Source organism: Brassica oleracea, chromosome C9 (genome assembly GCF_000695525.1).
Source record: "Brassica oleracea var. oleracea cultivar TO1000 chromosome C9, BOL, whole genome shotgun sequence".
Classification (NCBI taxonomy): domain Eukaryota; kingdom Viridiplantae; phylum Streptophyta; class Magnoliopsida; order Brassicales; family Brassicaceae; genus Brassica; species Brassica oleracea.
In genome coordinates, this window is record NC_027756.1 from 12,444,736 (window position 1) to 12,460,331 (window position 15,596).

Sequence of the window (15,596 nt, forward strand, 5' to 3'; positions counted from 1 at the left end):
TCCACAAATAAATATCTCTGCGACGCTGAAAGTAAAGGATCTTATTGTTACTGCCGCTGGAAGTAAACTTGTGGCGTCGTGAAATTTACTCTTCAAATATGCGATATGTGAGAAAGCTGAAAGAAACAAAACATGGGCTAGAGAAGTCTGGTCGAAAATTTGAACACATGAAATTTTTTTTATTAACTTGGGACTATCCCGGACCTATTGAAAGATCCAGACTAATCCCTGGAAAAAAGTTCAGCCCATAGATAGACTATGTCCTTGGGTATTCAAATGGACCAAAAACAAAGATCCATATCCATGTAGATATTCAGAACAATGTGACTTAGTTTCACACAATAAGTGAACCAAACCTAAAATGTGTTGACATCCCAAGTCTATCCCCTTACCATCCGATCACAAGGTCCTGGACAATACATGAAACTCTTGGATGGCATGCTATATTTTTCATGATTTTAAACAGTTTGTTTATTGTGGATCTTTGAGATATATTTTGTTGTTAAGTTGTTTTTGAGACTGTTAATTGTCCGTATCTTGGTAATCATTTGTAAGACCATCTCCAATGTATTCCACTATTTTTATCTGTAAATTAAAGTAATTCTAAACTAGAGATGTGTTTCTCTCAATGTATATTCCTCTAATTTTAACTTAAAAAATAATATTCTCATAAAATATTCTCTTTTTATTTTACAACATGTACCTTTTATTTATGAAAGTTGAAAATTAACCCTATTTAATTTTATCATTTACAAGATTTTCATAAAATTATGATTTTTAAACTAAAATTTCTTTGAAATATTATTAGGTAAATAAAAAGTGTGATTCTAATTTTATAAAAACTGTATTTCCCTATAAAATAGTTGAATTAGTTATAATTGTAAAAGTTTCAAAGTTAAAAGACTGTTTTGAAAATAATAAAGTATGACTCTATAATAGATTAATGTTATTTCTTCTTCTATAGATAGATGAAAAATATCAATTTCTATTTTAGAAAAAGAAATAGATATGGAATAGAATACGTTTTCTTCTATTATATTATTTAAAGGCGAATATAGCAATAAAGTTGGAGATGCTCTAATAACTAGCAATTATTCTAAACAATTTTTGTATGTATAACTTTAATTTTTTTCCTTTATTACATACATTATTCAAATGTTTTAACATTATATATAATTTAATTAATACAAAAGATTTGGTATTTTCATACTTTTAATCTGTATAGTATGGGTAGCATCAGTTTATATAACGTGGTGTACAATTTAAAAGTTCAGCTCAGAGATGATATCCACATATACAATTCATATGATGAACAAAATTGTAACCAATGAATATTTTCTTTATTTCAAAATAATAATTTGAAAATGAAATATAGAGCTAGCTGCCTAGCTACATTCCCCAAACATTCATTAGATTTAGAAAATCCAAAGAGTAAATAATTGGGGGTTCGAACGGTTACATTACGTGTATATACAATATCCATTGGGGCCAATGCCTTAGGTACACATACAAATTATAATAAAAATAGCACAAGAGGAGAAAAATCCTCAAAATAGCATTAATTAAAGGTTAAGATAACTAAATTACTCTTAACCTTAAACCCCCATCTAACCTCCTAAATATGAAACATTAATCATTAAAACTTCCAAATATATATTAATTTTTAATTTTAGATATTAATATTTTTTCTTTTTTCTTTTCTTTTTATGTGCTACTTTTAGAACAAAAGAGTTTTAGTGATATTTTAGGGTATTTCTCTATCCATGGTTATCATAAAAGTTGAAATCGTTAACATATATTAGAAACCATAGAACTTCTGATATTTTTATTGGAATAACATATACATGAATTATCGGCCAAGATTATAACTCTAGACTAGATTTAATGAACGGCATACACCACGATATGCTGTGTTTGTGATAAAAGAGTTAATGTTCGTCAAGAAATAGATTTTTCTTTACACTTTTGACGGTCTCCATCAAGAGCGGGTGGATGGTATAGAGGTTGACATCCATCCCTCTCTCTCAAAATCTTGCTTGAGCCCTCTTATCCGCCTTTCATTTCTCCGAAGCTTTTGCATAAAAAAGTATCTTAGTTGAGGTTAAAGGACACTGAGAGACTATGATTGAGAATGACATAGAGAGAGAGATAAAAGTATAGATTATTAGGACACGGTTGTCTACTTTTTATTCTTTCTCTCTTTCTCCTCCTTCTTCATCATCATCTGATTTTCTTTATTTAACCTTACTTTCTTTTCTCTTTCCCTATCTTCTCTCTCTTTCTTAACTTTCTCTTGGGATTCGATCTCTTTCCGGTGGCTATTCCCGATGATAACTGTCAAATCTTCTCCATTTGCACAACCTCTCCTTTAGGGTTAGCTATCTCCTTCTCTATCTCTCTCTAGCTCTAACTTTATAGTGTATTTCATGAAGTGGTCGATCTTTACAAGAGGAAGATTCAGTAGAATCTAACTCAAGACTCGGATCTTTTTAAAGGTTTGAGTTGAATCTGCCTGTATTCGAGCTTGCTAAGGTATAGAGCCTAACTTTCTTTGAAGGTTTTACGCCATCTTTGATCATCTCTCTGTCTCTGGGTTTTGGGTTTTTCTTGTCAGATATTTCCACATATATTTAACTTTTTCTCTTGAAACTTGTTACCTTTTTTAACCATTATCATGATTACGATGATGATCATCATTTACTGTCCTCTCATCCTACTCAATGTTGCCGTTGTTACAAGCTAAGCAAAATACATGAAAGCAGATGATTTTTCCCTAAGATCGTTTTTTTTTTAACTAAAAATATATATTCCCTAAGATCGTTACCAGTGAAAAAAAAATAATTTTTATGAGATGATCGATCAGCCTAGAAATACCAATAAGTTCATATATGAACTTTCTTCGCATGAATTTTAAGACGGGATAATTTCTTCAGTCTATTACCATATGATTTCTTTTTCTTTTGACAACTATCATATGTTCATAAGAAACTATTGATTAACGATTCTATTAAAATTGAAGTATAAAACAATACTTAGCTATTTTAAAGGGTTTTTACAAATTTTCATTTTATACTATTTATAACCATTTCATTTATTATATTTTCTAAATAATTCGACAACATTTATTACAAAGTATAAATTAGAACTTACTTATTTTTAAGTGTTTTATTAAATTTCTTAATTCATTTTTTACTCTTCTTAACTATTTCATTAATTGTTTTTCATAATAATTCGACAACATTTATTTTAAATGTAAACCATAATAATTCGACATGTTTGAATAAAATTACTACATCTGTGATAAAAATTCAAAACGGTTAACAAAAAGTTTTTAAATTTGCTTACAAAATCAGTTATGCATGGATATTTGGATACCCGTTCGGATACATGTTGTTTCTTTCGGGTATCGGTCTTTAGGTCTTTAGAGTTTTGAAATTAGGCGCCATTCTGGTATTAAAAGTATTTGTGGTTTCGAGCCGGGTCCTTTTGGATCTAAGTAGGTTCACGTCTGATGTGTAAAAACTTAAAAATATCCAAATAACCTATATATTTAGAAATATCATTAAACAATTTATAAAAAAAAAATCAGGATGGGCTTAATCGGATATTTATATTTTCCATCTTTCTTAAGATGTATATAAAAAGTTTTTTTTTTTTTGTTTCCACAAAGATATAAAGACACAAACTTGTAATAATCACAATATAATAGCTGGAAAATCCTGTACACAAATGGATGTATAATAAATAATATATATAATGTTCATGTGTTGTGTCTATCTGCTGTTAAATGACTTCACTTGAGTTCTAAGGGCAGTCTCTTTGAGAAGGGGATTGGATTTTTTCTCCATTGAAAAGAGAGAGAGCTATGCTGTACTATATATTGTTTACCATATATCTATAAGTCCGAGCCATAACCTAATTTGTTTCTGGAAAAATTAGTTGAGACGATCTATCACTAGATCACATATGTTTAAGTTATATTGTTTATCATAGTCTATAAGTCCGATGGAGCGATAAACCCTAGTTAGTTTCTGAGAAAGTTAGTTGAAACGATCTATCAATAGATCATATATTAAAGCGTTCTATAGCAATTCTTAAAGTTAACTTTCATTGATGGAAAATTGAACAGTCAATGTTCTCATATCATAAGCAGGTTAATCTCAATACCTACCGAGATCGAAAATAAAAATTAAAGGATGAATTCCTTTTCACATGTACCTCCTGGCTTCAGATTTCATCCAACCGATGAAGAACTTGTAGACTACTACCTAAGGAAAAAGGTTGCATCAAAGAGAATAGAAATCGATTTCATCAAAGACGTTGATCTCTACAAGATTGAGCCATGGGATCTTCAAGGTTTGGCCCGAAAATCATGTCATTTCTCTTTTAATGATCCTTGGGTTAATTTATAGAAAGGCTAAATTGTTATTTTTCTTTGTAAAACTATAGAGTTATGCAAAATAGGAAACGAAGAGCAAAGTGAATGGTACTTCTTTAGCCATAAAGACAAGAAGTATCCCACGGGAACTCGAACCAATAGAGCGACAAAAGCAGGATTCTGGAAAGCCACTGGAAGAGACAAGTCTATATATTTAAGACATGGTCTTATCGGTATGAGGAAGACACTCGTGTTTTACAAAGGAAGAGCCCCAAATGGACAGAAATCGGATTGGATCATGCACGAGTATCGATTAGAAACAAATGAATATGGAACCCCTCAGGTATGTATATTGATCCAAGCACATTTTCAAATCATATCTAGTTTAATTGTACAAGAAAAAAAAATGCCCCAAATGTTTGATCTCTCTTGACTACGTTTCTTAAAACGTATATGATCAGTGATCACGTTAATACACACACATAACTTCTATGTCCGATGCAATATATCCAAAGTCTATTGTTAAACTTTCATAAAAGTACATATCTTACATATATATGTTATAACAAATGAGAACCATTAATGTTCCCTCTTTGATCCAAAGTGTACTAAAGTTTACAATCATACACATAACTTACATATTAAATTTTTACTAAATTTGTCACCACATCCAAATTCATATTTCATTTTTCACTACAATTAACATGGCATTGTTAACTTTCCGGAAAAATATCTAATCATATATGAACAAGTGACTATATTTGAGGAGATGTACATGTGATATTTATGTGCAGGAAGAAGGCTGGGCGGTGTGTAGGGTTTTCAAGAAGAGATTGGCGTCAACAATGAGGAAAATGGGCGATTACGATTCTTCGCCTTCTCATTGGTTCGACGACCAGCTCTCTTTCATGGCCTCCGAGCTCGATTCCAATCCCCCAAGTCGGACTCTTCACAATCATCATCATTATAACCAACACAATCACCAGCAGACATTGCCTTATGGCCTCGATGCGTCTTCAGCTTATACACTCAACAACAACCCTAACTTGCAGTGCAAGCAAGAGCTGGAGCTACATTACAATCACATGGTACAACATGAACAACAAAATCATCATCATCATGAATCTATTTTCTTCCAGCTTCCTCAGCTTGAGAGCCCTAACAGTAATTGCAACTCGCTACCTTATGGATCAAGCAACAATGGTAATAACACAAGAAATATTGGTGACTTGCAGCAGTCATCAAATCTCACTCATGAGGAACACTTGCAACAAGGGAGTCAAAGTTTTAGATCAGTTTGTTATGATCAAGGTGACCAAGTGAGTACGGATTGGAGAGTTCTTGATAAGTTCGTTGCTTCACAGCTAAGCGAGGAGGTTGCAGCCACAGCTTCTGCTTCTACTCATCAAAATAACAACAAGATGGACGCAAGAAACACTGATTATCAAGTGCATCAGGGAATGAATCTGCTGGACAATGATTCGGAAAGGGTTGTCGATATGGGAGAAGAGCATGCAAATGCTCATGCTGGTTTTGATTCTTCGAGTTGTCAGATGGATCTCTGGAAATAGTGATCAAAAAGAAGAAGATTCAAGATGAATACATGTGAAATATACATGCACACTAGTGCTGTGAAGATGATGATGGTGGAGACCGGTTTAAAAATAAGTTGGAAGGAGAAATAACATGGAGTTATTTCCCCGATTTATAGAGGTTTTGTACATAATAAAAACCTAAATAATATGGTATTTTCTCTCGATGATTCTTGTTTCAGTATTGTATTATATGTATATGATATATGCATGCGTGAATGCATGTATGCAGGCATATATGCATCTATATTTATCTATCTTTGTATGGATCATTAATGTATATCCATCCTTAAATTTGTATAATAACCATATGAGTAGTGGTTTAAATGTGAAACCCGTCCTTGTAGCAAGGATAACTAAAGCAAAAAACTCTATAAATTAATAAAAGGGAAAATTGGAAAAATGAGACACTTTCAACTTGAGTTTTTCACTCTAATACTTTTTTAAATTTTTTTGTCTCTTTAGAACTTTAATTTCTGTAAATACAATTATACCCTTAAATTAAATGCTAAAATATATAATATTCTAATTTATTTTCTTAATACAATTTATAAAGTAAAAAAAGAAGGAGATTCATCGGTAGCTAAACACAATCTATCGGTTCATTCTAAACTCCTAAATTTTAGATAAACACAATCCACTACCCTCAGAAAATTGAGATAAACACAAATCATCTCTTTGCTAAAACAAAATGAAAGGGTTCGATTTCAAAGTGATTCAGGAGAAGATCTCCAACAGCTTTCGTCCATGGCCACGATCCTTTCAATTATGGGTTCGAGCTACCAATATCTACACTGGTTACAAGGTCCCAACTGTGTATCGACTCAAGCTCCGTCGTTGCAGCCACCGTCGCTTCACCGTGCTTTTAGTCGCCATCAACTTCTCTCACCGGAACCACCACTGCCGTGTCATCTCCGCCGCTGCACGGGCTCGTCTTCTCCGTTCAAGCAGTCACAGCCCGAGAGCATTGAATCGAGCAGGCCACACCTTCACGCATCGCTCGATTGGTTCTCTCGGATGTTCAGTTCGTCGTTTGGACCAAGCCAGATGGATCGAGCATTTGTCTTCCACATCGAACGTTCCAAACCACGAAACAGACATGGCTAAATTTTAATATATCGCACACTTGGCCCCTGAGATTAGTTCCTTTCTTATTTTTTCCCCTAAAATTTTATTTTTTGAAAATTAGACCTCGATTTCACCCCAAAACTCTTGGTTCAGGGAAATATCTTTAATGTTCACCCCAGTACTTTTAAATTTACGGAAATATCTTTATGATTTCGCCTTAAACTTTAAACGTTCACTTTTGACTCTATTATATGAAAATACAATATATACAAAACTCAGAAATTAATCGTGGAGCAATCCATGATTAGTTTTAAATTTTTTATTATACTTTCTAGTATATAAGCTAGTATACGTATCAAAGTAGCGTGAATCATATGTGGTATAGTGGTTTGTGTGTATAATTTTCTCTTGAATAACTCGGGTTCGAGTGGAGGAAAGAACAAATTTGATGATTTTTTGACTTAGGAAATAATATATTCTACGAGATTTAGATTAGATTTCGTGTAGAATTAGGAAAATACATCTTTAACCGAATACTAGATTTTGACCCGCGCTTCAAAAGCGCGGGTTTTTCCAGTTAATATAAATGTTTTAAATGAATTAGTGTTTTGGTTTTGAAGTACATTATCAAGTTATAAAGTTGTATTATATTAGAGAAGAAAACGTTTCTTTTTGTGTAAATTATATTAACTTATCGGTTAGTTTATTTGAAATTTTGTATGTACACTTTTATGTCATAACATCATTTTTGTATTGTGTGCATTTTATAAAAGTTACATTTGTTCAGCTGGTAAAACATAAGATTTGCTTGTTGGATTTTGGGCTGATCAAATAATATACATTTGTAGGGTTTTTAAGAGTTTTAGAAGTGTTTACGTACCCAACCTAGACTCGTAGGCAAACCAATAAATCCAGTGACTTGTATATATTACGGCCCAGATTTAGTTAAAACCTGATACATAAAACCTGATAAATCTCGTTCAAAACTCAAAACCAATCATTAATCTGGGATCTGATATTGTTTGACTCCATAAGACCTTATATAAGTATGATGATATTTAAACAGTGTTTAATATGAATTTGTATTTTAGTTTTGTTGTACATTATCATGTTATAAAGTCATTTTAAATCGAAGAAGAATTTTTTTTGTTTAAAATTAAAGTTTTATAAATTTATATTTCAGATTTTGTATTTTATAACGATATTATTATAGCTTTTAGACATGGACCAATAAAATAAATTGCTAAAACAATAGATTATCCCAAGAAAATGAACATCACGACTGGGCTTTAGTTAAACAAAAACTTTGGTCCACTATAATGATTAATAAATAAAATCATCATGTATAGTTATAGTTAGGTAAGACCAAATGTATTCGTTAAATGAAAGGGTGCACCAACTTTTTTTAAGTAGATTTTTTTAGGACTCCTCTCCATTTAATAGTATTGATGGAAGTTTCCATATTTTTCGGATTTGCCTAGAATATGTATATTACCTTACGCAGAATACATTAGAGTAGGTGAGAAACTTATTATTCCTTTAGGCGTCACATAAGGTAAAAGGAAGAACATGTTATGGCACATACACTAGATAAGATATATTATTGAGTTGTAGCTATATATCGTTATCAAGATATACTGAAGACATCTTTCTTTATTATAACGTTTCGAAATATAGCTTGGTTAGAATATATAAGAAAAGCTAGTTTACAATGTATACCCAAGATATATCTATGTATAAAACTTAGTATCTGATTTCTAAACTAAGTAGATGACCAGAATGAGTATTCTAACTGTAGGTAGAAGATAAAATAAAATAGGATTCCACTTAAAAAAAAAAAATTTTAAACATATATATTGTCATACTTATGTTTCCAATAGTTTTCATATTTTTTAACATTTTTAAAATTTAGTTTGCTATTTTAACCATAAAAGAATGGTAAAAATTGTCCAGAATTGCCCAAAATATCAGAAGTTCTATTGTGACAAATAAAAATTCAAAGTGTCATATTTTTCCAATTTTCTCTTAATAAAATTGAGACTATAATAATTTATCAATTTATAGAGTTATTACTTTAAAGAGATTTTTTAGATTTATATATTTTTAAATATTTTTAGTTTAGAAAAATGAAAAGAATATTTTATTCACGATATTATATAATGTCTAAACTTTACAAATTTAAATAAAAATGAAAAATAAAATAAATAAAATTAGATATGAAATTCATTTTTTAAGAAAGAAAAACAACAAAATGCTTTATCTATGTTTATATAATAGGACCATATATTTACGTAAGAGTTTTTTAAATAATATTATCTTATTATTTTATCGAATTATGTTATATTTTACACCGGTCCAACTTAAAGCACGATAAATTTATTAATTTATCGTGTTTATTAATTTATAGAGTTTATATATATATATATATATATCGTTTTAATAAGAATTTATACTTCTAGTTTGTTTATTGATACCTTGATGTATACTCGATTCATGTCTCTCATATTTTTTTGTTTCGTTTGGTTTAGTCACATAAAATATTATCCGTTTCTAAATTTTCTTTAAAAATAATGATGTGAATCCAAAAAGAATATTATAAAATTTTTGATACTCTTATCTATTCACAATTGGATTACTAGTTACATGTGCATTACAAAGCCAAATCAAAGAGATAATTAAGTCTTTCAATTTATTCGACACTGCCAACACATTTCCTTAACTGGAAAAGAAAATAATAAGCGCACAAGAACGTATTTGAGATATGCATTTTTAACTTATGAAATATATATAAACCACACTGAGTTTAATTTGAATTGACTTACACATTTTTATAAATATACCCAAAATATTCATATAACTAATTTACCAACTGAGTTTAATTTGGATGGACGACTTACCACATTTCAATTGTTGTTGATGAGAAACAACTTGCAAGAAGCTTGAGAGAGCGAAACCCAGATAATATTATGTATGTAAATGAGTGTGAAAGATAAAAGATGCATGGCTTAAAGAACCAACAATGTAGTTGTAAATTTTTCTGTGCTTATGACACGTTGGATCGAGAATATACATAATACATATAGAGAGAGGGATACAAGCCGCCGAAAAAGGAAAATAACAAAATCATGCTTTGTCCAAAAAAAAAAACAAACAAAAGAAAAGCATGCTTTGTCATAAGGAATTTTTAATTATAATGTTTAATTCAAGGGAGGCAGACAAGACAATATATAAAAGGTAACATCATTTTTTCCTCGAAGTCATTAGCTATTAGAAAAGACAATATCTTAAACATAATTTGGAAGATCACATATCATATAAGTAATACTTTTGACCATTTTTCAGGGCAATTTATACATGTGTTTGGATTCTAACCTCAAACTATATATGTAAGATTTAATATACCGAATTTGAGTTTTTCGACCATCACATATATTTGCATTTGCAGTTAGCTAGGAGAGACATATTATGTATTACGAGTTTTATTTTCATGAATAAATTATACAAGTTCATCTCTTTTGTTGTGAATATTAATTATACTTTATTTTTGATAATATGTTTGTGTGAAAAGAACAACAGACTATATTTTCCTAAATAACCAATACATACGATTAATATTGCATAAAAATCACTGATTATTAAATTCATTTCATTTTAATTTTGTGAAAGAACATCATGATTTGGGCGTGCTCTTTGGGATTGACACACAACAGTCCCGGACTCCCGGTCCAAGGGAAACCATCGTATACCATTGACTTTTTTTTATGTCTATAACAGTAAAAAAATAAAAATTAAGAAGAATAGAAAAATGCATCGTTGTGTTTTAATCTATAAGTAATGATTCCTTTGTATATGAATACAATAATTTGGAGATAAAGTCTAACTTAAAAAATAAGTAAAGTCTTGGGAACAATTATATCTAGGATTCTCTATTCATAACACAATGAGCATTTGGTTTGGCCTAAGTTTTAAAGCTTCTCTTCTCCATACTCGTAACCAGGTGGTTTCGTAAATGTAAGAACTACGGCACAAATGTAAAGCAAACGGTGCACCGGAGAATATCTCTACAAAGATATGTGTATTACTAGTATTCTTTTAAAGTGAACTTACAAGTCTCTCTTTAAACAGAACCTCAACAAGATCAAGACACCTTTGACTTGTTGCTCACACGTCGTCGAATACAAGACCTCTAAAACCTCTCCCTTTAATCCTTAGTGCTTTCACTCGCTTACAAGTTTATGAAACCCACTCTTATGATAAGAATAAAATTCTAATGACCACCCTAATACATAGGTCGTAATGGACTATATATACACAATAGGCAAGTCGGTTAACCTAACCTATCTACCTAGGGGTGTTCAATCCGGATATCGGTTTGGTTTCGGTTCGGTTTTTTCGGTTTTTCGGTATTTCGGTTAGTAAAATATAACTACCATTCTAAATCTATATTTACTTCGGTTCAGTTCGGTTTATATACCGCCGGTTTTCTGTTTATTCGGCTTTATACCAAAACATAATTATTTAGTTTGGGATCATATTATATAAATTTTAGAATCATATTGTCATCGCAGTCATTTATTAAAAATATATTATATTTTCAAATAAAAGAACAAAAAAATAAAAACGCTTTATACCTTCAAATGAAATAATCAAATCTAGAATTAAAATCAAAGCTCGAAATTTTGAAAATAAAAATAAAAAACAAAAGAGAAGTATGAAAGAAAATGTTCCACTCTTCCATATTCAATGTTCATCAAAGTCATGTTTCGTCGGGTGAAACTTTGTTCGTTTATAAATAAGAAAAAAATTGTGAAATTTTTTTTCTACTTATTATCCATCAAATTTATAACCTTTACTTCAATTTAATCAATGCTAAAATGATTAAAAGAAGAAGAATAAGAAAATAAAAAGCCTCAGTTACGATGAATTGTTATTTAATTATATTTTAAGTGTTTTTCAAATTATGGTAATAATTATTAACTAAAGAATAACTTATATAACAAATATATTTTTCATGTGACGTTATAAAATATGTACATATTTACATTTTTTTACTTTTGATCGGTTTTGTTCGGTTTATTTGGTTTAATCGGTTATAAACCAAACCATATCCAAATCCTACGGTTTTTATAAAATCATATCCATTCGGTTTATATGGTATATACCAAAACCACACCATATTATCTATTTCGGTTCGGTTCGGTTCGGTATGGTTCGGTTTTACCATATTGAACAGGCCTATATCTACCCAATATTTACTAACTACCCAAATATGGCAAGTTCCCTAAAACTTATACAAAGTCTTTAAGGAACTTCCCATCGTGAGATCTCCTTCTCCAAGATGCATCTCTTCATGCTTGCCCTCCAAGATGTCTTCGCATTAACTCTAACTTGGTCAGCAATCCTTTCTTCAAGTCTCAATCTCCACTTTGTTTTGTTCATCCGCATGTGCACTCATTGTCGTAGACTCTGCTCCATTTGTTGCTGTATTTGCGTATGTATCAGAACGTCCACTTGATCTTTGCATCTTCAGGTTTGGCCTAAGTTTAAAGGTAACATGTAAGCTATCACCTGCGGATTGGTAAACAACATATACTTTCTGAAAGCTGTTAGTGGAAATATGTTAACATTTAGTATAAACTGGTACGAACGCTTCAAACTCTGATATAACATTTTGTGTTGGTTGTTGGGATACAAAATGGCAGAAGAATTTGAAAATGTTTGGGCTATATGCTTATCATGTTAGATTCAAATATGAGGTAGCTAGGTGACCAAAAGGATTTGGTTATTGCAACCAAAGCTTGATGTTTTAAACTTCAAAAGCTGTAAGCATAGTATTTCCGTGTGTGCAATTCATGTTTTATACATTTAATTACAAAGAACTGGTAACGAAAGACATATATAATCGAAGTAAAGACTGAAAAAAATATATATTAAGAAAATTATAAAGTTGCATAAGAGTCATCCAAAGGGAAAAGAAAACCAGCAGCAAATTGTTACAAAGGTATTTGACTATCAATGTGGTTCGGGAAAGCATGGAGACGATACTTACGTACGCGGCCATTACTGACGGATTTGTCACCTGCCATTCCTTTAAATTCAAATCTTCTCCAGCTGTTTCTTACGGATCATATAATAAAATATAAAACAAATGCCTACACTTTTTTTGTACATAAATAACCTCGCCAGCATGAGTGAAACCTGTTAGGTTCAAATCAGTGTCCATACTCGCATCACAATCACCAAAAGGTGAAAGAAAGTTTTGACTCGACCACTTGTGTTTCTGTGCATCCTCCAGAATTCAGAATCTACTATGGTCATATCGATTAAAACAAGCTAACCTTCCCTTATAAGTTACCAGGAAATTTCCATCAAATCCCGATGGTAGTTTTATCATATCGAACTTTTCAGATCTGACATCAAAGCTCATTACAATATAATCAAGGTTCTGACAAGGAAAAGTTAGATAATATATCACACCGTCAATGCATCGCCCAACTGTATCCCAGCTAGAACGATGCTTATGGTTAATCTTGACTGTTCTCCGTGATTCTTGAACTGATCCTAATGTAAAAACTCGGCACACATAACAAGTCTTTCTAAATGGAATGCACACTATTTTGTGTTTACCTTCAATGGGATCATATCCTAAAAACAATATTGTGCACTTCCAGGACTTACATGGTTTTTGTATAGTTGGTAAAGTTACGAACTGTCTTGTGCTAGGATTCCAAACTATGGGCTTTTCTGATTCAAAGCAGATCAAGCCATGGACAGATTCGGTAGATGAGGAGCTAGCTCGGAACTTATATGATGATGATCAAATGACAGAGAAGAAGAGTATGACCTGTTCGAGTTCTGAGTATGCTGTGGAATCGAGGAAACAAACAACTTGGCATATTTTTGGAAACAAAGTAGAAGGCGCTGCCGTGGGGAACGAGTTTCGAACAAGCTGATGAAAGATGGATCGGTAGTGATTGATGACCAAAGCTTCGACACGCAACTAAACCTTGCAACAGATTTCTCAGGCAGCCGTAATAGTGTCTCTGTGGTTAGGTCGGTAGGAAGGTAGTCTGTTTTTGCCTTCTTTCGGTGCTCCATATTTACTCACAACTCTAATTAGATCATAAAAGACTCTTATATATATATATATATAATATCTACTATGGGAGTCCGGCGTTAGTATATGTTCTAGTGAAATTTAATAAATTTTATTATCTTGAAAAATAAAATATTCGTCTAAAATATGAAGATGCATTAATTTTCTTTCACTCCGGCATCATTGTTCCTAAAATTATTTTAAAATAAAATAAAATTCCGATATATGGGTAAGAATGTATTAACATTTTATATTAGAGGATTTTGTAACATTTTGTATTATATTTGTTGATTTTGAAATCTTACAATACTAAAAGCCAAATATACTCAAAATATAGGGTGTCCACGTAGGCATAAAAAATCAGCCAATCACAATTTGTTCTATAACCATGTCATTTAAAGCAAAATATGAAAATAAAACCTAAATCGATAATTGTAAGTATCTTTTAAGTTTCCATCACTCTATATTCGTTTGTTTTCATATTAATCCTAAAGACGTTGCGTCCTAACCAAAAACTCATCGTATCCCATCAGAATATCTATTTCTTCTTCTGCAAATTTTTCTGTATCCTTAGCAATTTGGATTGGATTAAGATTCCCAGAAGGATCCCCGGATCCTCACCCTAATCTAATCCACAATCTGATCTTTCCATGTTGAATCCTATCTCAACTTGCTTCCCCTTCATCCCAGTCATGGTATTTACGAATCCAAGTGGGCAATCCATGGAGGCACACCAGGATACTCAGCACGAGACTGCCGTTTTTGATCCGGTTTGATTCTCCCATAGTCATTTTCATTTTGATTACGGAACATTTGATGTCACTAATGTTATTGTCTCAATGATCTTTATATTTGTAAAACATCTGAAAGAAGGCAATGAGTGGACCATTTCCTTGAAAATGGGCGTTGGAACTTCAATAATAAGATAATTTTCTTTCTATAATTGGTTCCATAAGGAACTTCAACATCAAATCACTTATATATATATATATATATATTATATAGTTATGAAAAAACATTTTATCTTGAAAAAAAGAACCTCCAATTCATACCCTTTTTGGAAAAATGATATGGAATAAAAAACCCCCGAGTGCCTCAATTTTTTCCTTATTTGTATACTCTCAGATAGGGAAAACTCTGATGTTTATGGTAACACTAAGCACTTGAAACATATATTACATATTTTTTTCCACTTCTCATACGATATGACTAACATCTCTCAATGATTTAGGTCTTTGGAAAATAAACTCTTTTGGATATGAAGGAACCGTGAATCAGTGCATTACTCCTCCCAAGTATGTAAAATTAAATGATGAGTATCTCACTAATGTTCTCCTCAAGATAAATGCCAAGGTGATGATGATCTCTTTGACTCAGTAGTATCAGTTACAACTTTTACTTTTGTCATTTATGATATAACTTTCTTAAGTTTCAAACATTTTTTGTATAGCTTGGTGTATTG

General features: G+C 31.3%; 1 protein-coding gene and 1 pseudogene across 3 annotated transcripts; one reads left to right on the forward strand and one right to left on the reverse strand.

Moving 5' to 3' along the window:
- The first annotated feature begins 2,245 nt into the window (after positions 1–2,245).
- On the forward strand, positions 2,246–6,216 carry LOC106316492 (NAC domain-containing protein 26). 3 transcript variants are annotated; one of them, XM_013754392.1, is made up of 4 exons: positions 2,246–2,532; positions 4,154–4,356; positions 4,450–4,721; positions 5,173–6,216. In XM_013754392.1, exons 2-4 carry the CDS (start codon positions 4,197–4,199, stop codon positions 5,947–5,949), a joined length of 1,209 nt encoding a protein of 402 aa, XP_013609846.1. In that variant the 5' UTR covers positions 2,246–2,532; positions 4,154–4,196; the 3' UTR covers positions 5,950–6,216. The 3 variants fall into 3 exon arrangements, with proteins under 3 accessions (XP_013609846.1, XP_013609847.1, XP_013609845.1); XM_013754393.1 differs by having other exon boundaries at positions 2,246–2,373; positions 4,151–4,356; XM_013754391.1 differs by having other exon boundaries at positions 2,246–2,373.
- A 7,120-nt stretch (positions 6,217–13,336) lies between these two features.
- On the reverse strand, positions 13,337–14,136 carry LOC106314345 (annotated as a pseudogene).
- Positions 14,137–15,596: the final 1,460 nt, after the last annotated feature.

Coding starts and splice junctions, on each gene's coding strand:
- LOC106316492 (XM_013754392.1), top strand. CDS start 4,197: ATGAATTCCTTTTCACATGTACCTCCTGGCTTCAGATTTCATCCAACC. Junction 4,357..4,449: donor TGAGCCATGGGATCTTCAAG/GTTTGGCCCGAA, acceptor GTAAAACTATAG/AGTTATGCAAAATAGGAAAC. Junction 4,722..5,172: donor ATGAATATGGAACCCCTCAG/GTATGTATATTG, acceptor ATTTATGTGCAG/GAAGAAGGCTGGGCGGTGTG.